We start from the raw sequence: 21,425 nt of genomic DNA, 5'->3' as shown, positions 1-21,425 counted from the left end.
AGGAGAGGTTTGTTGCTCACTAACCTTTCTGCCGTTTTTCGATGCAAGGGACACCTTTCCTTTCTAAGAACTCGAACCGTGTGTCGCACGCGTGTTTAGATGTCCCCTGGCCGGGCTGCGGAGCTCGCCCGTCATTTTGTGTGCGGGCGGCGGGTGGCACTTGCTGTGCCGTGAGGGGGGAGGCGTGTGCTTCGGCAGCGGCGGCACCAGCTCTTAAACATACTTTAAAAAGAAAAAAAACACCCAAACGGACTCGCTAACTGTAAGTTTCCTCGGGAGGCCGTGCGGGCCCTTTCCCCGCTCAGCCGCTCTGAGCACTGGCAGGCGGCGCTTTGCCCGCACCCCCGCGCCTGAGGCCAGCCGCCATTTTGTTCCCGCCTCCCCGTTCCCGCCTCGGCGCCGCCCGGGCCGTGAGCAGCGCGCGCGCCCCGCCCCTCAGGCCGCCGTCCCGTCGGCGGCGCGGCGGCAGCGGGCGGCCGCCGTAGCCCCTGCGAGGGGAGCCCGTGCCCGGGCGGGGAGGAAGAGAAAGGCGGCCGAGCCGGGGTACAAGATGGCGGCGGCGCTGTGGTAGCTGCCGAGGCGGAGCGGCGCCAGCGAGGCCCGGGCCGGGGCGCGGCGGCGCCGACTCGCCATGGGAAGCGGCGCGCTGAAGGCCCCGCGGTGCCCCTGAGCGGCCCGGCGGCCCCGCTCGTTGCCCGCCGCCCTCGCTCCATCGCCCCCGCGGAGGCGGAGCGGGCCCGGCGCTGCACCATGTCGGACACCCGCCGGCGGGTGAAGGTCTACACGCTCAACGAGGATCGGCAATGGGACGACAGGGGCACCGGGCACGTCTCCTCCAGCTACGTGGAGCGGCTGAAGGGGATGTCGCTGCTGGTGCGCGCCGAGTCGGACGGTGAGAGCGTGGCCGGGGCTGCCCGGGCCGCTTCCCCATGCCCCCCGCCCGGCCCCGGGCCCCGCCGGCCGGGCTGCCCCCCACCGCCGCCGGGCTCGGCCGGTGGTGCCTTCCCTTGGCGGACCCCAGAGGATTATTGTTGTTATTACTATTATATTTTCCCTTCCCTTATCTGGCGGCTCCGTGCGAAGTTTTCTTACCCCCACAAGCCACAGCGGCGTTTGCTATCGTGGCCTTAGACTTCTCCCCTCACAGTTCATAGAATTATAGAATATGCTGAGCTGGAATGGACCCATCAGGATCACGCAGCCCAGCTGCTGGCCCTGCCCAGGACACCCCAACAATCCCACCCTGTGCAGCCCTGGGAGCAGTGTCCGAACGCTCCGGGAGCTCTGGCAGCCTCAGGCTGTGCCCATTCCCTGGGCAGTGCCCTGCACCTCTGGGGTAAAGACCTTTTCCTGTATCCATCCTAAACCTGCCCTGACTTAGCTCCATGCAGTTATCCCAGCCAGCTGCAGCTCCCCAGCCTGAACAGAGCTGAAGTTGTGACATGTGACGACATTTTGTTCACTTTCAGAGCAATATCCTTTGCTTTTGAGGTGCTCTTTTGCTCCCGTTCCCACTGCTGTAAAAAGTTGTTTGTTTGTTGCTCTTTTTCCTCCCAGGAATTCACTGGTTGTATTCGAGTCGGGTGGCGTCCCTCGCGTTTTATTGCACTTTAAAGTCATCTTAAAGGGTATTTTTTAGAGGGGGGAGGTACGTGCTCCCCACTTTGTCAGCCGACAGGTGCTAATGTGCTAAATAAACCACCTAAGACTGGTATAAATTGTTCCGGAGCTGTTGCCAGGAGACATACACTACTTGCATATACAAGATAAAGTCCCTGCGTTTCTAGTAGCTGGGTAATTCACTTCTGAAGGGCAGCTGAAGGGAATAAAAGCAAGTGGCCCACGTGGCTTCTCTGGGCAAAAACATTTTTATGCGGGGCAGCACGTTACCTGCTGAAATTTGTGTAGGTTGGTCTAAAAGACCACTAAACAAGCCGGTTCTTGCACCAGATTTCAGGAGAAAAGAAGTGCTACAGTGCATTTTGGACTAAATTAGAAAAAATGCATGTTAATAGGGATATTTCTGTTGAATTTTGTGTTACCTGGCTTATTTTAGGAAATTATATTTAAAGGAGGCGGTTCTTGTGGATCTTCTGTAAGATTGGGATTAAGCTGAGCATGTGTTGGCTGGCACGTGGGCAGTGGTGTGAGATGTGTGGAGATGTTTGTTTTGTTGAATTCAGTAAATCTCTCTTCGTACCTTTTACAGGTTCACTACTATTAGAATCGAAGATAAATCCAAATACTGCATATCAAAAACAGCAGGCAAGTATTATTGCTAGGCTTTACTCTTTCTGGTTGCTGAGGAATTGTTTTGTGCTCGGAGTAATAGCATTTTGTAGGGAAAAAAAGGAACAGCGGGATGACATGGAATTGTTGATGGTGTTTTTTATAGAGGTGAAAAACTTGCTTAGAAGCCTGTAGATGCTAAACACTTCACATTCTAGAAATTAATATGTGGGTCTTCTAGGAAAAAAACATTTTGGACTTCAGGCTTGAAGATAATATTTGCAATTTGGATAAATATTGAAATCAGTACAGGAAAGATAATTGGAAACATGTATGTGTCACTTTTGTCTCCCATCCCAGGCCGTCTGAAATAATTGCAGAATTAAGGGGGCAAAACTTCGGTCAGCTCTGTTGAAGTGTATTTCTTTTCTTCATGAGTTCTTTTTCAGGGAATGACATGAAGGAATTTGTCTTTATGGGACTTTTTTCTTTGTTGTTGCTGTTTAATTTTTATTTTAAGCCCTGAGAACTGCTGTCATAGCTAAGGCCACAAGCCATGGTGAGAGTTACCTTTCCTAGGGGTAAACCTCCTGCCAAACAAAGAAGTAAAACAGTTGGGAGCTGTGTTAATAGGTTATTTTTGTTTCATCCACTGAAAAAAATCAGCTTACTGAATCTTTTCTGCTTTTATTGTTTTCCCTTTTTCAACATTAATTTTTGATGTCTCTGCCTGCATTGTTCTCATGGGTTTTCTAGGGTTTTTTTTCTGTCTGTTCCTTTGTTCTACAGTAGAGTCTCTGTTCCTTCCTTTCAGTGTTTGATACTGTTCTTTATCCTTATGGTATCCAGAAGTGTTTCAGCACTAGAAAACAGTAATTTTGTTCTTCCTGTGTCACGGAGGGACACATCTTTAAGGATTTTGTTATAGTGACAAGTTACAGTGTGAGAATTTGAGAGAGAGACTTTGTTATCTCGTGAGCATTGGTTGGCTCACTTTAGGTTAAGAGTGAGATGGGGTCTTGGGCCAATCTTTCCAGAAGGCTGATTGCTGTGGTTTCTGCTTCTCACTTGTTAGAGATTGGTGGTTGTAGGCTTTCCTTGGGTGGCCATGCTGAGGAAGGAGCTCTGCAGAGCTCCAGAAGCCAAGAGTCTTGAACTGCTTCCTGTTTACTGGAGGAAACCTATACATAATGAAATACAAATGCAGATTTTGTTGCTGTAAAGTTTTAAAATGCTTCCTTTCACACCCTGTTTCCTGCAACTACGACTGATTAGTTGTAGGCCTTTTTTACTTAATTGGCATCAAAGTTTTGAGTGACTTAGGTAGCTTTTGTTGCCATTTCTCGTGTGGGAAAGGTAGATCATAGTTTAGAAAAACTCGAGCTGAGGTTTATTTTGGCTGGCTTTTATTTCTGATACTAATGCTTTTGTGTCCTTGTGGCAGAAGGCGTTTGTTTCGCTGTTCTGTCTTTAAGGTTTGTGTAACCTCGTGCAGCTTTTAGTTGACACAGGGCATTGTCCTCAAGTTGATCGTCTCGGATTTGGGGAAAGCCTCAGGGTAGTGCAGCTTGATGGAAAAGAAACATGCCCTGCCTGCACGTCTGTCTTCATGTAAATGACTTGAGTGGACTTAGAGGCTACTTAACGCTTAATTGTGATTTGCATAACAGCATCCTGTGAAAAACGAAACCAAGCACTGATTTTTCAGTGCTGTGCATCAGTCTGGGACTTCCGGTATTACACTGTTAGTGCCAAGTCGTGCTCTAGCTATTGGCTAACCCCAGACAGGAGAGGCCTGTTACCTGCCTGCTTCAGTCGTGTTTGTGGTTCCTGGGGAATTCATTCTGTCCAGGTTTTAGGCACACTGTCATCACGACTGCTTTCTCAAGGGAAATAGGGCCTGGATTGGACATAGGTGCCAAGGTGCTCAGCATACAGTGTAAAATTAGCTCTAATTAGATGAATGCAAAAAACATGAGAACCTCAAGAGCTTTAGGTCCCCCTGGATTTTGAGGCGTAGGCTTTGAGAGTTATACACCTCTGCTGGGCACCCTGCATTAGCCAGAGGGCAGGGTCAGATTTGTTCTGGAGGCTCTGGCAGGAGCAGTTTTAAGAGTTGGCACCACACCCTTTTGTTGTTTAAGCCTCTGCTTGAGGTTACTGTTCCCTGGCAGAACTGGCAGAAGAGCATGTCCATGGCTGAAAGATGTTGAACTGCTACAGAAATCCTTCCTGGAAGTGCTGCCTGCTGGTGTTACCTTTCCTTTAGGTATGCTCTGTTTGCAGCTCTGAGATGAAGAACGTGTGCAAATCCTGTCTTTTGCCCAGAGTTGCCATCACTCCTGTGACAACAGAGCGCTTTGCTCGAGGCAAAATCAGAGTTCCTTGCGGCCAGGATTTAACACATTTGCACTGCTACTGTTAAAGCCAGCCTGAGTAGTTGCCAGAGGGCTTCTTCTCTCCTATTTTGTATTTCGTGCCAGCAGGAGTGTTCACGTTACTGTGTGGCAGGTTAGATTTAGAACTGAGTCAGTTGAAACATGTCTTCCTGCTGGATTCATTTTTATCGGCACACGTTCCCCGTCTGCTTCCCTGTGCAGCACCTTGGTGCTGGCGTGGGGACATGGTGCAGCGCAGGAACACGGAGAGGTGGAGTAGCAGACACTGTGCAGACCAGTACCAGCAGTGGAGAGGAGTTGGAACTACTCTGAGTTTCAAGTTTTGTTCGGAATTATTCTTTGTCTTTCTATAGTGTTTGAGTGAATTAAGGAACATTGCTGCTGCTCGTGGATGGAGCAGCATCGCCTCTAAGCAGGTGGGAGTGGTAGAGCCAGGCCTGGAAGGTGTCTCTCTGTCTGTGCTCTTCGTGGGTTGTCTGAGGTCATGCAGGAAGTGTGTGCCAGATGAGTATGTCTTATATTGGTCTTGGACAATTATTTTCTCTTGAAACCATCTTTCAGTCTTTCTGAAATATTTTTGGAAAAGCTTATATAACTTCTGCTTTGTGTGGGTAGTACAGATTGTAGCGAGTGCCATTCAGTAACTCGAGAATTTTCACAAATTTGACTGCAGTCCCTGGGTGCATGGAGTCATTTTAAGTTTCTGCATTAATTCTCTTACTTCAATCATCCTGGGCTATGAATAGGGCTACTGAATGCATGTGTTGTCCTTTGTTCAGTGAAGCACCTCTGAGGCTTAGCTTACCTGGGAGTGCATTGATGTTGAGTGTCATGGCATCAGTACTTCCACAGAATGTTTCAAGATAAAAATTTCACATTTTGAATTCTGTAACAGCCGTAAAATTGTAATTAAAAATTTTTTTTTTATTAATCTCTGAAAGAGAACCAAATCAGGGAGCTGATGAGGCTCTTCAGTGCCTGCAGCTGACAATTCCTATTTTTCCCTTGAAGCCTGGTTGAACTGTTGGCTCTGAAATGGCACACGGTAAACACAGAGATCCAGCGGTCCTGAGCTGGGGATGAGGGGGGACAGCTGTGAGTGAAAACCATGTCAGCTCTAAGAACTCGGACCATTTGTGCACGTGAGTTGGAGCCTGAGAGCAGAGAGGCTCCCTGTTAGTATTTGTAGGGGGCTGTAGGATAGAAGTGCAAGTGTAATACAGGAGAAGCTAATATAAATAAATAACTCACAACAGTGCTGAAACCACAGTGCATTGAACTCGGTTCTTTCCACAACAGGGAAACTATGTTTCTCTAAAGAAATGTTTAAAAATGGGTCAGAAAGAAAAAGCATTGAGTTTGTGCAAATTCCACTGGTTTTAGTGTGGCCTCTGATTACATTTTGGGAGAAGGAAGCTCATCTTTTGGTAGGCATTTGTCAACAATGATGTGATGCTAAACTTTGTTTAAAAGAAGAAGGAGGGCAAAGACAAAACCCCGAAAATACGCAACTCCACGTGGATATCAAGAGATTAGGATTACTGTAGAAATGAACTGAAGAATTAAAACTGTATCAGTGCTGCTGATGCTCATTCATGTTCCCAGTGATAGTTGTAGCAGCTGGGAAGTTGTGTTTGTTGTTGTGTTTCCAAATATCTGTGCTGATGGAAGAGGAAACCTTCTGTCCCATGCCAGCAGTCCTTCCCAAATGTTAGTCCCCTCACCTGGAAATACAGGAGTGCTCCCTGACGTATGTAAGGCCAGATAACTGCATTTCCAAAGGTCTGTTCAAACCTTACTGCCCCTGAAACTTCCTAAGGAATATCAGGTATCTGTAATCAGGTGGTTTTTTGGGTTTCTTTGCTGAGCTTAAAGATACCACTCTTAATATTTTGTGTTCACTAAAAGTGATGCAGAAGGTAAAGACTTAACAAGCCTGCATGAGTTGTGTGGTGAATATTGAACATCATAAATGTGGGAATTAAATTGCCTTACTAACCATTAAGCAAGGGCTTACTAGTGGTTAAAAAACACTTCAGTATTTTAAAAACTGTGATAACAGTGCAGGAAGTCAACCGACTTGAAATGCTGAACAGTTCTGCTGGAGCTCATCAAATGTACTGCAGAGTTAGCAGAGAGCTGCTCAGTTTGGACATTTTTACATGAAGATGAGTTTGCTATAGGTTGGTGAACTGTTGTCCTGGTTTTGCCTGGGATAGAGTTAGTTTTCTTCCCAGTAGCTGTTGCAGTGCTGTGGTTTGGATTTAGGGTGAGAACAACATTGATAACCCAGGGATGTTTTAGTTGTTGCTGAGCAGTGCTTACCTTAAATCAAGGACTGTTGAGTTTGCCATGCTCTGCCAGAGAGGAGCTGCACAAGGAGCTGGGAGGGGCTGTGGCCAGGAGAGCTGCCCTGGCCAAAGGAATATTGCACACCATGGGATAACAGGGGCAGTGGGTAAACTGGGGGTTTGGCCAGGAAGGGCCAATCACTGCTCAGCTGGGTGATGAGCAGCTCTGTTGTCCATCACTTGTCTGGCAAGGGTTTTATATTTTTTCTTCTTTTTATTGTCATAACTATTATAATTATTCATTATATTTTACTTTTTTATTTTTTAAACAGTTCTTATCTCAACAGTAAAAGTATCACCTTTTTCCAATTCTCCTTCCCATCCCACTGGTGGGAGGAAGTGAGTGAGCAGCTGTGTGGTCCTTGCTTGCCAGCTGGGGTTAAACCACAACCACTCTGTATTTGAATGTTGAAGTACAGGCTTGCATTCCTTATAGGACAGCAGCAAGTGTCCTAATAAAACCTCTTCAAAAACCATTTTAGTCTATTCAGAAATTCCACTGTAACTTCCAGATCTACTGTGCAAGTGCACAAATTGAATTGATGCAGACAATAGTAAGAGAAAAAACCTGGCTCAAATGAAAATAACTGGCAAGATGATTGTAATTTAAGTAAGAACTTAGGAGTTTTATATTATTCAAGCTGTATGGCTTTTAATTCAGAAAGAAATGTTTGTACATTAGCTAGGTATTATCTCTCACATTGCTAGGGGCTGCCTTAAACCTTTCTGAGGGGGAAACTGAAATCTTAGGGGTTTTGTTTCTACTTTACTGCAAATGAAAATCCTTAAATTGTTACATTGCAGATTTTCTTAATCTTAGTGTGTGCATTCCCACTTCAAGACTGTTGGTTCAAGAAACATAGCTTGCAGAAAAGTGCCATCATAAGTGGCTTGGATATGAAAAAGAGTATATTTAAATATATTCTGTGTAAGGTGGTGGTCATAAAATGGCAAAAAAGAAAGTTGATGTTCCTTTTGGCAGAGCAGGTGATTTAGTATTTTAGGGTCTTGGGTTCTTTTTTTTGACAAGTGTAGCTTTAATTAAAGTTACTTACTCTCAGACATTGGCTGTAAGAGAATAGAGATTAATATACAGTGCAGACCTATTTCTTGTTTTACTTTACCATTTAGCAACCATTACTTTCTTGTTTTTATCTCAAACAGGACACCCTGATTGTTTGGTCAGAAGCAGAGAACTATGATTTAGCACTGAGTTTTCAAGAAAAAGCTGGCTGTGATGAAATTTGGGAAAAAATCTGCCAGGTACAGTAAATATGAAGCATGCTGGTTTTTTCCAGGTATTTTAGTGTCTTCTGTGACTTGATGTTTTTGTGCATCCTTTTTAAAACTGCTTGTAAAAGAAGCAAATAGTCATTGTTATTTTTTGTGTAAGATCTTAAATTGCCCCTGCTTAGAGCATGAGTTGCTCTTTTCTTAATCAAATGGTAGGCTTTTGAAAAATCACTGTAATGGTGGGATTTAGGTGGTTGGTGGGTTTTTTTGGGGAGGTGGGGGAGTGGTGTTTGTGTGACTGTGTTCATTAAAAAGGGGACTGCCAGAGTTCCATGTTTTAATTGTCCTTCTCCCAGCTGGCCTCAGGAAGCAGCTTGTTGGAGTGCAGTGGAACTGCAAAAGTGATGTGAGGAATCAGAGAGCTCAGATTCCCTAGTGGCTTCCTTGGGACAAACTGGGCAATTGAGTTGTGTTGTTATTTCAGTTACTGACCTACTCATTTTTGTGTATATTTTGGGATGAGACAATAATCGTGTGCACTCTTTTCTTAGGTTCAGGGTAAGGATCCTTCGGTGGAAGTCACGCAGGACCTTATTGAGTCAGAAGAGGAGCACATAGAGGAAATGCCTGAAACCAGTCCTTTGATTGACCTTCCTACTTGTGAACTCAACAAACTTGAAGAGATTGCTGACCTAGTTACCTCTGTTCTCTCCTCACCCATCCGTAGGGAAAAGCTGGCGCTGGCCTTGGAGAATGAAGGCTACATTAAAAAACTGTTACAGCTTTTCCAAGTGTGCGAGAATTTAGAGAACACCGAAGGCTTGCATCATTTGTATGAAATTATTAGAGGGATTTTGTTCCTCAACAAAGCAACTCTGTTTGAGGTGATGTTCTCTGACGAGTGTATTATGGATGTGGTGGGATGCCTCGAGTATGATCCTTCTTTGGCTCAGCCAAAACGGCACAGGGAGTTCTTGACCAAAACAGCAAAATTTAAGGAGGTTATTCCTATTACAGACTCTGAACTCAGGCAAAAAATCCACCAGACTTACAGGGTACAGTATATTCAGGACATCATCTTGCCGACACCATCTGTTTTTGAAGAGAATTTTCTTTCTACCCTCACTTCCTTTATTTTCTTCAACAAAGTTGAGATTGTCAGTATGTTGCAGGTAAGTGGTTTTTCATCTGGTCTAGATGGATTGTGTATAGATGCCTGTAGTTGTAGTTTCAAAATGGATCACAGTTAATCGTGCACACTTCCGTTTTCACAATGTTTTGAAAGCTTCCCCTGCTCTCTGAGATCTTTGATTTTGTATTTTGAAAAGGTTCATTTCAGGTGAGTATATTTATACTTTTTAATGGGTTGTAAAGTTGATTTTTCTCCTTGATTCCCAAGCAACATACACCTTTTGATCTAGTTTGTGTAAGTATTTAGGGAACAGACAACTTCTTGTACTCTGTATCAGGGACATTTCTGCTGTTTTTGTAACAAATTCTGGATCTGTGATTCAAAAGAGCATGTTCAGAACCATTCCTGTTACACTACTGTTAAATCATGGTACTAATTTCAAATGTTCATGCTGACATCAAAATTCAGTAATTCCTGGGTTTTTTTTCCTACTGATATCCAGAAGTAATAATTAATAAATAACCAAGTTGCTACTTCATGAAAAGCTGTCCTGCACACTTTGTAGTCAGAAGCAGGCTCCAAGCTGGTTGGGAACCTTGGAAGGAGCCTCCATGAAGAGCTGCTTGAACTTCATGGCATTTTGGGGTTTTCAGATGGTGCTGTGTTTTGCAAGCTGATGGGTACCAAAGTGGCTTTATTCTGTTTATCTGTGTCCAAAAATGGTACATTTGGGCAGGATAGATAACAGACCTCTTGGGGTGAGTGTGGAGAGCTTCTGTGAAACACCAAGAAGAGCTGAGGAGAGGAAGGGAGTAAAAATGGTGGAAAGAGAGGAGCACTGGAGATACACCATGTCCATGTGAAATATGTTAATGACTTCAGATTTGGGTGGAATATGGTAAAGAGTTCAATAGAGGACTGGAAAATAAATCAAAACTGAATTGCAGAGAATTGCATGAGTATGCAATTTGCTTTTTTTCTCCTATCTTCTTTGTGGCTCAATAGCAGAAAGAAACAAAAAATTAAATCTCTCTTGCAAATTAATGGCTTTGTGTTAAATAAAGATTTTCCTTTAAATACTTTTGCATATATTTTCAAAAACTAAAAATAAATTCAGTATTATTCTCCTGAGGCCACAGTCCTGTTTGCATTTAGAGATTTTTAATTCTGTAGAGTTCTTAATTTTTCATTGAGGCTGTACAGTACTGAATATTTAGTATTTATTGTGGCTGTAACAGAAAACTGACTTGGTGTTACTTCAAGTGCTCTTTGCAGAAGGTTCTGAAATCCTCTGACAGTTCTTTGCTGGTTCTGTCATGGCTGTCTTTGCCATCATAGGTGGAGTGTGTGGCACATAGGTTTGCTTGCTTGTTTTAAAGTCTGTAATTGAGATGCATGATGATTTGCAAATGTTGGTCCTTGAGAATTACATCCTAAGAAGCACACATGGAAGAGCTGTTCCAGCACACTTGAGGAAAATGCCCTGGCAGTGGGGACCTCAGGTCCAGGTCTGCTTTCGCAGCCCTGTGGTGTAAATCAGCTTGTTGGGCACAAGAACTCTAAAGCTCCTTTGCCTTTGGGGAACACATTGGACATCCTGTTACCCTAAATACACTGGCAAAGCTCCCTGGGAGAAGGCAGTTTAGAGGAGCAGCAGATTGTGTTTGCCACGGCAGTAAAGCTCCTTTCTACGTGCCACACAGCACTAGATCCCAGTGCTGCTGCTGATGGAAGGGCAGCCATGTGGGAAAGGAACCTCCATCCATCCTGTGCTTTAGGACAGCAGGACTGGGCTGTGTAGCAGCCTCAGACCAGCAGGAGATGTTTCTGTGCTCAGGTGTTCTGCAGTAGGGATTTTCTACCATTCTGCTGTTGATTGTAGTATGGGTTTGGTTTTTTTGTAGCAGGCTTAATTAAGCTGTTTAAGCCAGCAAAGCTTAAAATAAACCACTAAATCTGTGTATGTTGCTCTCCCTGTAATATTGATTCCAGGTATCATTTGTTTGTAAAGCACTTCTATCCCCACGTCTTAAAATTGTCAGGAAGAAGTTTGCTAGGCTTTGGTTGGCATTGCTGTAACTGTAAAAATTCTGTATTAAATTATCCTAATTAAGCACAGAGATTTTAGTGACAGCACTCAGTCAAATAGAGAGGTAAGCACACTCTATGTTATGCAACGTAAAGTTCATGTATATTTATTGGAATGCTGCTATTCTGTTCATGTTCAATGCAAAAGTTATAGAGCTGAATTCATACAGTGATGCACAATTTTGTAATGCTGTAGCATATTACTGTTTGCTTTCAAATTTATATTGTCTTTAAAAGGTAGCAGAAACATTTGAATTGAGACAATGCCAATACTATTTTCACTGTGAAGGAGTGCAGAATAATCAAAGGGCAGAAAGTGCCCAAACCCTTGAGAGATGCTGATGTTCACCCTGGTTTTCATGTATCTCTTGATCTTATGCAATGGGGTAACTGAAATGCTTCGCAAGAAGTGAGGTATTGTCCTGTATATACCTAAGTATCTTTTTGTAGTAAAGGATGTGAATGTGAAAAGCCAAGATAGTCCAGAAGGTTTCCCAGCTTGCCAAAGCAGAGGGTCTACACGTGGGAGAAGATGTTTTATTGTGACTAGGATAATGGGGACATGGCTGCAAAGTTGTCCCTTGGCTGGCACTTGGTAGTTGCAGTTCTAAGGATCATCACTGAGCTCAGCTTCACCTGGCTCTGGTCTCCTGGACCGGCTTCTGCTGCTCAGAGGGAGTGCTGAAACAATGCCCTGGGATGATCCCGCTGGATGTGTGCTCTGGCATTTGCCTTCTTTGGGATAAATTGGATGGAGAGTTGGACTTTCTGCACGGTTGGATCCTGTAAGGATGGAAGTTGTTCCTTTGCAGAGGCGCTGTGTAAGGTGTGTTCCTTTTGTGTTGCACAGGAAGACGAGAAGTTTTTATCAGAAGTTTTTGCACAGTTAACAGATGAAGCTACAGATGATGACAAGCGTTGTGAACTGGTAAGTCCCAGCTCTTGGGGGTTCCTCTAGGGCACTGTAAAACAGTGAAACTGTTCTGCAGTCACTGAGGGATTTCTGTAGCATCAGCCAGCACACAAACTCTGCTACAAAATAGAACTCTTTCCTCCTTTCAGAGAGTTTTCTGACCCAAATAAACCTATAATTACTTTCTCCCTGTGAAACAGGTGAACTTTTTCAAGGAATTCTGCGCCTTTTCTCAGACGTTACAACCTCAGAACAGAGATGCATTTTTCAAAACTTTGGCAAAGTTGGGAATTCTTCCAGCTCTTGAAATTGTAATGGTGAGTGGAAATTCAAGCTGATTTTAATCCAAGTAGAAGACCCCCAGCCACTGAAGTAGTTTGGGCTCTGCTGAGCCCCTCTGTGTCAGTTTTGCTGTGCTGACAGTGGGAGTTGCTGGGAGCATTCCCAATCCAAAGGCTCTCCCCATCTCTGCAGTGCCTGACGTGGCTGCCCTGGGCATTTTCACTCTCTGTGAGCCTGTGGTCAGTGCAGTCCTTGGGACCAGGGGGTGTCAAAACTGGAAGAGGCTCTTTGTCCTGTGGCAGCTGGATTGTTGTGGTTGTTGCTGGCCCTGAGCCAGAGAAGTATTTTTAGATAATCTTGAACTGTTGGCTGGTTCCTCCCGAAAGATCCCATAATCCTGTCGTGAGCAGATTAATCTGTCCTAATGAGCAGTGGGAAAACTGAATTTTTTTCACTCCTGTGGTTGAAGCAGATGTTGATGCCTGACCATTGCAATTTGTTTTGCTGGTTTATTGTCGTTTTTCTGTAACCCTATTACTGTATTTCTCATAGAAACTCTGGTAATGAGGTGTTCTCAAAACTTTGGACTGCCTATTATTTGCAGCTTTACTTGATCATAAATACCAACTTAATTTGTTCTTGCTAATTAATTTCTCTTTTTATTAGGGAATGGATGATCTGCAGGTTAGATCTGCTGCTACAGATATATTTTCTTATCTAGTAGAATTTAGCCCATCCATGGTCCGAGAATTTGTGATGCAAGAGGCCCAGCAGAGTGATGATGTAAGTCTCAGAGATTTGCTGAATATACCAGTCTTTGGGCAAGCAGGAAACAAAAATAAGAACAAAACAAACCTCTAGAAATACAGGAAAAAGTAGATTTAATATACAAGCACTTCGGAGATGTTATTCCATGAGTTTACAGTTATGAGAGTCTGACTAACAAGGCTTGTAGGTGTGGAGGGTTGTGCTTGACAGAATTTCTGTATCCAAATGCAACTCTCAGTTCTTCAGTCTCACTGAAAAATTTGTCTTCAAAAAGTTAAAGAAACTGGAAATTGCTTTCCACTGTTGAAACTGTGTCTAATTGTTTGGTGGTGTGTTTGTGTGGGATTTTTCTGCAGGACATCCTCCTCATCAATGTGGTCATTGAGCAGATGATCTGTGACACGGATCCGGAGCTCGGGGGAGCTGTTCAGTTAATGGGGCTGCTGAGAACTCTGATTGACCCAGAGAATATGCTGGCCACAGCCAATGTAAGGAGATGCAGGGGGTGGGGTGCAGGCACTCCTCTGTCTTTTTAAGCAAAGTTAAAAACCTGATATTCTCTGTGTTTTCTCTGCTACTGAATTTAAACAAGCCAAAAACAAGCTTAAAGTTTCCATTTCAGGGCATTGTGAAGGTGTTCATTAAAAAAGTTTTGTCAGACATTTTGAGTTACTGATGTTTTTTCGGTAGATGTTTGCATGGTGGGGATTTTTTGGTGATAGCTAGCTTGGTTACTATTCTTTGTTATTCAAAAGCCTACATATAAATTCCAGTGTTTAATAAAGTAATTTTGATTTTAGAAAACAGAAAAAAGTGAATTTCTCAATTTCTTCTACAACCATTGTATGCACGTTCTCACTGCGCCGCTTCTGGCCAATACATCAGAAGATAAATGTGAAAAAGGTACTGAATGTTTTCATCCTCTTTTTCCCCCTTTTACTCCTGTGGTGTTGGGCAGTGACTGGCTGCTGGTCCCAGGGATCAGCCTGTGATGCCAGCTGGGAATGTACTTGTGGGAAAGTGCTGCTCCCCCTGGGGCAGAGCTTCTGTTGGCAGCAATTTTCAGCTCTTTCCTGCAGCTCTGGATGCTGCTGTAGCTTCATGCTGTGCTTTGTGAAAGATGGACTTCCTTGGTGTTAATCATGCTAATATACAATTGTTAATTGCATTTAAAAATACTTCCTGTAAAGCAGAGAGCATATCTAGGTCTCATATTCAGTATTTAGTAAAAAAAAAAATGTTTTGCACATCCTACACAAAAATAAAACCGGTAAAATACCTGTAGTAGTCATTTTAATGTATAATTCAAAAAAATCAGAATTGATGTTTTTATTCTACATAATATTTCTAAGCTTTAGGTTATGCATTTTCACCTAGATGGATTTAAAACTTTGTAAGGTAAATTAAATACAGAAATCTCACCTGGCTGCATTCTTTCTGCAAATTTAGGTCCCTGTAGCTCACAGAAACTTTTGATCTGATGAAAAATCTCACCATCTGGTAGAACTGATTGTTTGTCCCCATCTTTTAAATACTGCCAGTGCTTTGAAAACCTTTTTCTAATTTTTGTTTTTATTTTGACTTTCTCAGATGCAGTAGTTGGATCCACTAAGAGTAATACAATTTGTCCTGGTAAGTTTGAATTGACTTTGAGTTTTGAAACTTGACTTGTATGCTGTGTATGGTATTCTGTTAAAAAATAAATTAAGTATTCCCACACTTTATTTCTTTTGATACTTTTTATTGAAATAGATGCAGGGGCTTTGCTTCACTTGGGATGACCAGGAGCTGAAGGAACATTTTCATCTGTTTTTAAGTTACTGGGGTTTTTTTTCTTAGTCAACCCTGCTGCTGAAAGCTTAAATTGTTAATTTTCCTTGCAGATAATTACCAAACAGCACAACTACTTGCCTTAATTTTGGAGCTGCTTACTTTTTGTGTGGAACATCACACATATCACATCAAGAATTACATTATGAACAAAGATTTGCTAAGACGAGTCCTGGTATTGATGAATTCAAAACACACCTTTCTGGCCTTGTGTGAGTATGGAGCTGTTGTGATTTCCTTCTTCCAGGCTTGGTGTGCACTGTGTGGAAGGTGTTTCAGTGCCAGTGTACACTTGAGCTTAGAATTCATGTAAATGAATGGGAATGAGATGGTAATGCTCCTGGTTTGGGGGTAACACCAGGTGTTTCATTTCTTTCTGTGAGTCATGGTCTGCAGTTATTAAATCCTTGAATTTTTCTTCCTACAGGTGCTCTCCGCTTTATGAGGAGGATAATTGGCCTGAAAGATGAATTTTATAACCGTTACATCACCAAGGGCAACCTCTTTGAGCCAGTTATCAATGCCCTGTTGGATAATGGCACTCGGTACAACCTGCTCAACTCTGCCGTCATTGAGCTGTTTGAGTTCATCAGAGTGGTGAGTTCTGCTGCAGCTCCAGCTCTGTCATAAGCAGGAGCACCCAGCTCCTTGGAAAAAAGGACTCTTGGCAGCTCCTGAGCCACTTGCTGCCAGTGCCTTGAAGTGTGGTAGGCTTTGCTGGGAATCTTTTCTGGTCTGTGAAAGGGAAGGGCAGTTTTTAGTTGTAGGATATTGTAGCTGCTGTCTTTTCCAGCAAGAAGAACATTAGGAATTGTAGGATTTGCCTGATGCAGTGAGGGACTCGATAGAGGGGGACTGAGCAGAAGTTTCCTGGCCCCACATGAGCTGCTGTAGTTGCTGAGGACTGGGCAGAGCTGGAGCCTGTGGGGAGAACAGTTACAGGTATCCTAGATAAAGTATCCTGGTTTAACAAAGGTATCACAAATACAGCTGGGACAGTGATGAGTCTATTGTCTGTTTCTATGGGAAGCTTAATAATTATTTCTAGATCTCAGCCCTTCTATTAAAGATAAATCTGATTTCATGCTTCACATTTGTACAAACTTGTACAATAATGTTTGGGCTTTGGGCAAGAAATCAGTTATTTTCCAGACTAAACTCAAAAGCTTCCTGAATTCTGCCTTTGACCATTTGAGACTGAAACCGTGTTTTATTCTTCTGCAGGAAGATATTAAGTCCCTTATTGCACATATAGTTGAAAACTTCTATAATGCACTTGAATCTATTGAATATGTTCAGACGTTCAAGGGACTGAAGACAAAGTACGAGCAAGAGAAGGACCGACAAAGCCAGAAGCTGAACAGGTAGGTCACAGTTTGTGTGCCCTGAGCCTGGCTGGGGCTGCCACTCTGCAGGGCTGCTCCTTGCTTTTCTCTTTCCCAGAGGGCAGCAGGAGCAGGAGGCTGGGTCTGGGGTTGGGTTTCATTCTTGGTAAAAAATTCTCGCATTTAGAGGAAAGCCCCATCTGCCTTTCCTTGTGGCCAACTGTAGTAGAGCTGCTGTTGGCCAGGGGATTAAATGTTACGTTCAGAAAACTCTCACTTTAAGAGGAGCAGAATGTTGCTCTGTCACTCTGGTTTGGGATTCAGTCTGGCTCATCATCTGCTGGGGTGCTGGTGACTTTTGGGGTGAGGGCAGAACCAGAGGTGGAGCTGGATTGCCTTCTTAAATGCACCAAATCACCTCTAAAGCTCTGGAAGGCATCTCTGATCCCGAGTGTGAAACAGCAGCCAAGCTGGAATCACCGTGTGTGTCTTACAGTGTCCCATCCATATTGCGTAGCAATAGATTCCGCAGGGATGCCAGAGCCTTGGAGGAGGATGAAGAAATGTGGTTCAATGAAGATGAAGAGGAAGAAGGTGAAGCTGTTGTACCTCCAGTTGAGAAGTCAAAACAGGAGGATGATTTTCCAGATAGCTATGAAAAATTTATGGAAACTAAAAAAGGTATTTACTCAGTTTGAGTTTGTTGGCACTGGAAGTGCTCCATGTGGAGTATCACCTAAACTAAGCAGTGGTTTGTGCTCTGTACCTCAAGCAGCAGTACAGGGGATTCTGTGTAGTTTGAGTCATGAGATCCAAACGTGTCTTTGCAAGCCAGTTTAGGATTAAAATAACAAGTTGAACTGCTTGGAGCAGGCATCTGGTTTAAATGGCATTCAAAAGCAGGACTTTGAAGTGCCTGTGTGCTCCAGGTGAGCCATGTCCCCATGCCCTCAGTATCTGGGCCCTGCTCAGTGTGCTGCAGGTGGGCTCTGGATGGCCTTGGCTGGGGAACTGTCACTTGCAGCCGAATTGGAACCAAAAAAACCTGTCAGCTCTTGCCCTGCTATTGCACTGTGATGTGGATTGTACTTCCTGTGGTGTGCAACTGGTACCTAAGTGTGACAATGTTTGTCCCTCAGCTAAGGAGAGTGAAGACAAAGAAAATCTTCCAAAAAGGACTTCAGCTGGGGGATTCAAATTCACTTTTTCCCACTCAGCCAGCGCAGCCAATGGTGCGAATGGTGCAAACAGCAAATCCGTGGCAGCTCAGACATCACCAGCGAGCTCCAATGGCTCCTCTTCCAAGAACACAGCCCTGAGCCCGGCCGTGCCGACCCCCAAGGTGGGAGAACTCGTGTGGGGCTGTCCTGTCCTGGGGTAACAGCAGCAACACCCTGTGGGCAGCAGGGCTGAGATGGGGATAAATTCACCCTGAGCCATGCAGTGACTTCCTGACTGGTTTGGGGGAGGTATGAGTGGGGTTGGACTCTGTTGGAATCTGCTGGGCACAGTCTCATCTTGCGTCTTTTGCGTCATTTCACAGTTGCCACTTTTTCCCCTCCCCCATTGTTGCTCTTTGTGGCTGATATACAAAGGAAATCAGGAATTTTGGGAACTCTGTTAGTGCCCCTCCAGCTTGGGAATCACTGGGTTTTTGAGGAGACAAATGCAGTGAGTGACCTCTCTGTGGTGCCTAACTCAGCTGGGCATTATTGGAATCCTCAGCCCTTGAGCTCCTGAGCAGCTATGGAAAAGTGTGGCAGGAATTGATTGCCCCCGCTAAGGCTGAGCAGCCAAAGGGATGTCAGTCGGCATGTTGGAGTTTGTACCTGTCCAGCTGGGCTAAAAGTGATTTAAAAACACTTCTTAGTCCAGACCTAGAGGAGAAATGAAGCTCCAGTATTTTTTGCAGCTTGAGGTTCAAAACCACTCTCCAGACAAATGGGATTTGGGGTACCAAAGGCATCACCAAGACACCTGCTGCTGCAGGCTGGTGTGTCCTGGACAGGTTGGCTGGAGGTTGAGTACTAAAGTTGCACATTCCTGGGTATTTTTTCAATGTGTGAATTTCCTTTTTTCTAATTGGCAGGGAAGTCTAGTTGGGCTAGTGGATTATCCTGATGATGAAGATGATGATGAAGAGGAGGAGACATCTCCAAGGAAAAGACCTCGTCTGGGTTCATAAAAGAAACCAAAACTTTGGAATAAGAACTTCTATTACGGGGTTTCAAATGCTGCAACTGTTTTAAGAGCTAAAAAGAACCTGATTCAGAAAGCTTTCTCCCATGAGTATATAAGATAATACAAGGGGTAGCAAAAGAAACTCGGTGTATCAGCTAGAAAGGGTTAGTTCTGTAAACACAAAGCTTCCAAGGAACTTAATGTCTTTCTAGAAAGTAAGGAGTCTGCCATTCAGGCTGTCAAAAAAATGAAAAATTAAAAAAAAAAGGTGGGTTAGTATTCTCAGAACCTGGATGATGGCTTCTCAGCAAGGAAAGTCTCAGGTGTCGGGAGGGAAAGGGGGAGGGAAAGGTATGGTAACACTTTTTTAAAAATATTGCAGGGTTTCCCCAGTGTTTAACAGAACTAGGAAAAAAATAAAATTCAAGCTTAAATTTTGAACCCAGTAATCTTAATTTTGTAATGGTGCTGTCAGTTGTGTTCTTTTAGCAGTGCCTCTTTTAAAAACAATTAAGGGAAAACTAACTCTGTTTGCATAAGAACAATCCATACTTTGGGACCATTTATTACCAACTAAACTGCATTTCTCGTGGTTGGAGGGAGGGACGCTGCAGTTATAGTGCATGTTGAGTTGTTTAAAACAGTTAAAATAAGTTTTAATTTGTATTTTCCAAGAGGAGAGAATGGAAGCTGGATTCAAAATGGAAGGTTTTGCTTGTTTTGTCAATGAGACGTCCAGAAATATCTATGCCAAGGAGTAGTGGCTTCCCAAGGGTCTCCAGGAGCTGCTTGTGTCACGGTGTGGCTGTGCATGGCACATCCCACAGCTTCAGGTTGGGAAGAGCCCGAATTCCAACCGCGCCCCACAGTGTTCAAGTGCTGTCTCCTCTCGGAGCAGCTGTTTCCCTGTTTGGGAGTTGAAATTGCATGGTTGAGGTGGGAATAAGAAGGTTTTCATAGTGATGGACTGAGCAGCATTTTAACACCAAAGTCGGTTTGGACCAAGATGGGATTATGGCCAGGAGAACACCTTGGGGGCTTGGAGGCGGAATCCACAAGCAGCGCCTGAACCTGGGGGTGGTACAAAAGCTGCTTTTTTAAAAATCAAAAGCACATTCCACATACGTGAGTGAACTATGACACGAATAGGTGAGTTCATGGCAAGGTGATAGAGGCAAACAGTCCAGGTTTTATTTTCAAGAGCAGCACGTGAACTGTAAATATTTTAATGTTAGTTTGCCCATATGTGATCTGAGATCATGACGAAATGAGATTTCCCAGCGACTGTGTGTCAGAGATGTTAAAAGATGGAACCAGCTGCAGTCCACCACATAGATCACTCTTGTAATATGTGTTATGGGTCCATTTCTCCTGGAATAGTTTAAACTGAAGCAGTTTCTCTGTTTTGGAGATTTTTGTAGTTAGTTTTAATTTTAGCTCTTGTTTGGAAAAAGATGGGCTGTCTGTGTAGATATGAAGTATAGTTTTTTCCATAAAACAGAAGTTTATTTTGTATTAAAGATACCACTGTACTTGTTTTACACCATTTGTATACATGTGGTGATATTAATGCTGAACTGTAAAATTCAGGAATTAAAATGTGACCCTGTAATTCCATAATTTTTGCTTTTGTTTGGTTTGTTACACATGGTAAGTGAACTCAGAATTCTCAGTGTGGCTGTTGTAGGATATCGTTTGAGGTTAGTTATCCATGCAGGTTTCAAGTGACTCTGTACCACTGGATGGAATGCCAGAGGGAATGTGTGAGCTCTTCCCAACGCATGAGCGAGACACAAGTGTTCGGATGGACCTGGGGACAGTGGTGTCCTTGGAGAGCTCCAGGCCACCTGGCACAGGACTCTGCAACACCCCATTCCCAGGAAATGTTTGCCAGTGAAGAGGAGCTGCAGCATCATCCCTGTGTGCTCACTCTTAGGCTGCTTTGCTTCCCCATGAGTCTTTCCATCAGTAATGATTCACAGAGCAGCAGTTCCCTGGGATGTGCCTTCACTCACCTGAGGAGGAGCAGTGGCATCACCTGGAGCATGGACCTGCATTCCCGATGAACAGCCTCCCAAGCCCAGTTCTCCACAGGACTCTGGAGTGTGCCAGTCCTTGCTCTGCTCCTCACCACCCCAACGCCTCGCTGCAGTACTGGCAGGAGCTTTAAAAACACACTCAGACAAACATGAGATTGTTTTCAGCAAAACCAGGAATGTAATGCATTTTTATAGTTACTAGGAGAGGACTCAGTGAAGTGGCATTAGATGTCCCGTTACACACCAACCTGCGATCCCCGGAGGTTACACCCAGCACTAAGTGGCTTTTGCCTGGGGCTGTGGTGTTCCTTCCCAGTCTGCCCTGGTGGGCAGCCACGTTTGTTCTGCTGCCTGGGCTTCTTCCACTGCCACTCTTTTTGGGAAAGAACAGAACATCTGCCAACGTGTACCAGTTATAAATGCTATTTTAATAAAAATTCCATGAAACTTGAATGGGTGGGTTTGTGTCTTTATCTGGGAGTTGCTGTGGCTGTCAGTGAGGTCATGCCATGGGCAAAGGGTGACCTCTCCTGGCTTCTTTCTGAGTCTGCCAAAGCCAAACCAGTAAAGGACTAATAAAGATCTCTGCTACTCTGGCACTGAGTTGCTGGGACCAGCCTCAGCTTTGCACTCAAGCAACTCCTTTTACTTCAAG

The 21,425-nt window shown here is 44.1% G+C and overlaps 1 protein-coding gene across 3 annotated transcripts; it reads left to right on the top strand.

Moving 5' to 3' along the window:
* Window positions 1–423: 423 nt before the first annotated feature.
* PPP4R3B (protein phosphatase 4 regulatory subunit 3B) lies at window positions 424–21,223 on the top strand. Of its 3 annotated transcripts, none has more exons than XM_085054185.1 (16): window positions 424–892; window positions 2,210–2,265; window positions 8,144–8,242; window positions 8,764–9,384; window positions 12,283–12,360; window positions 12,546–12,662; window positions 13,294–13,410; window positions 13,752–13,883; window positions 14,196–14,298; window positions 14,986–15,027; window positions 15,279–15,437; window positions 15,653–15,822; window positions 16,450–16,589; window positions 17,068–17,231; window positions 17,690–17,892; window positions 18,640–21,223. In XM_085054185.1, exons 1-16 carry the CDS (start codon window positions 751–753, stop codon window positions 18,733–18,735), a joined length of 2,439 nt encoding a protein of 812 aa, XP_084910311.1. In that variant the 5' UTR covers window positions 424–750; the 3' UTR covers window positions 18,736–21,223. The 3 variants fall into 3 exon arrangements, with proteins under 3 accessions (XP_084910311.1, XP_084910312.1, XP_084910313.1); XM_085054186.1 differs by having other exon boundaries at window positions 17,047–17,231; window positions 17,768–17,892; XM_085054187.1 differs by having other exon boundaries at window positions 428–892; window positions 17,047–17,231.
* The last annotated feature ends 202 nt before the right edge of the window (window positions 21,224–21,425 follow it).

The sequence above is a fragment of the Lichenostomus cassidix genome, chromosome 3 (genome assembly GCF_008360975.1).
Source record: "Lichenostomus cassidix isolate B80296 chromosome 3, HeHo_3.0, whole genome shotgun sequence".
Taxonomy (NCBI): domain Eukaryota; kingdom Metazoa; phylum Chordata; class Aves; order Passeriformes; family Meliphagidae; genus Lichenostomus; species Lichenostomus cassidix.
The sequence above is the reverse complement of the archived record's forward strand: the minus strand, read 5'-3'. Positions and strand labels throughout refer to the sequence as shown.

What these genes read in the sequence shown, in the direction of transcription:
- PPP4R3B (XM_085054187.1), top strand. Translation starts at nt 751, where the DNA reads ATGTCGGACACCCGCCGGCGGGTGAAGGTCTACACGCTCAACGAGGAT. An exon ending in GGTGCGCGCCGAGTCGGACG is followed by an intron (nt 893 to 2,209) that starts GTGAGAGCGTGG and finishes TACCTTTTACAG; the next exon opens with GTTCACTACTATTAGAATCG. An exon ending in AGAAGATAAATGTGAAAAAG is followed by an intron (nt 14,299 to 14,985) that starts GTACTGAATGTT and finishes TGACTTTCTCAG; the next exon opens with ATGCAGTAGTTGGATCCACT.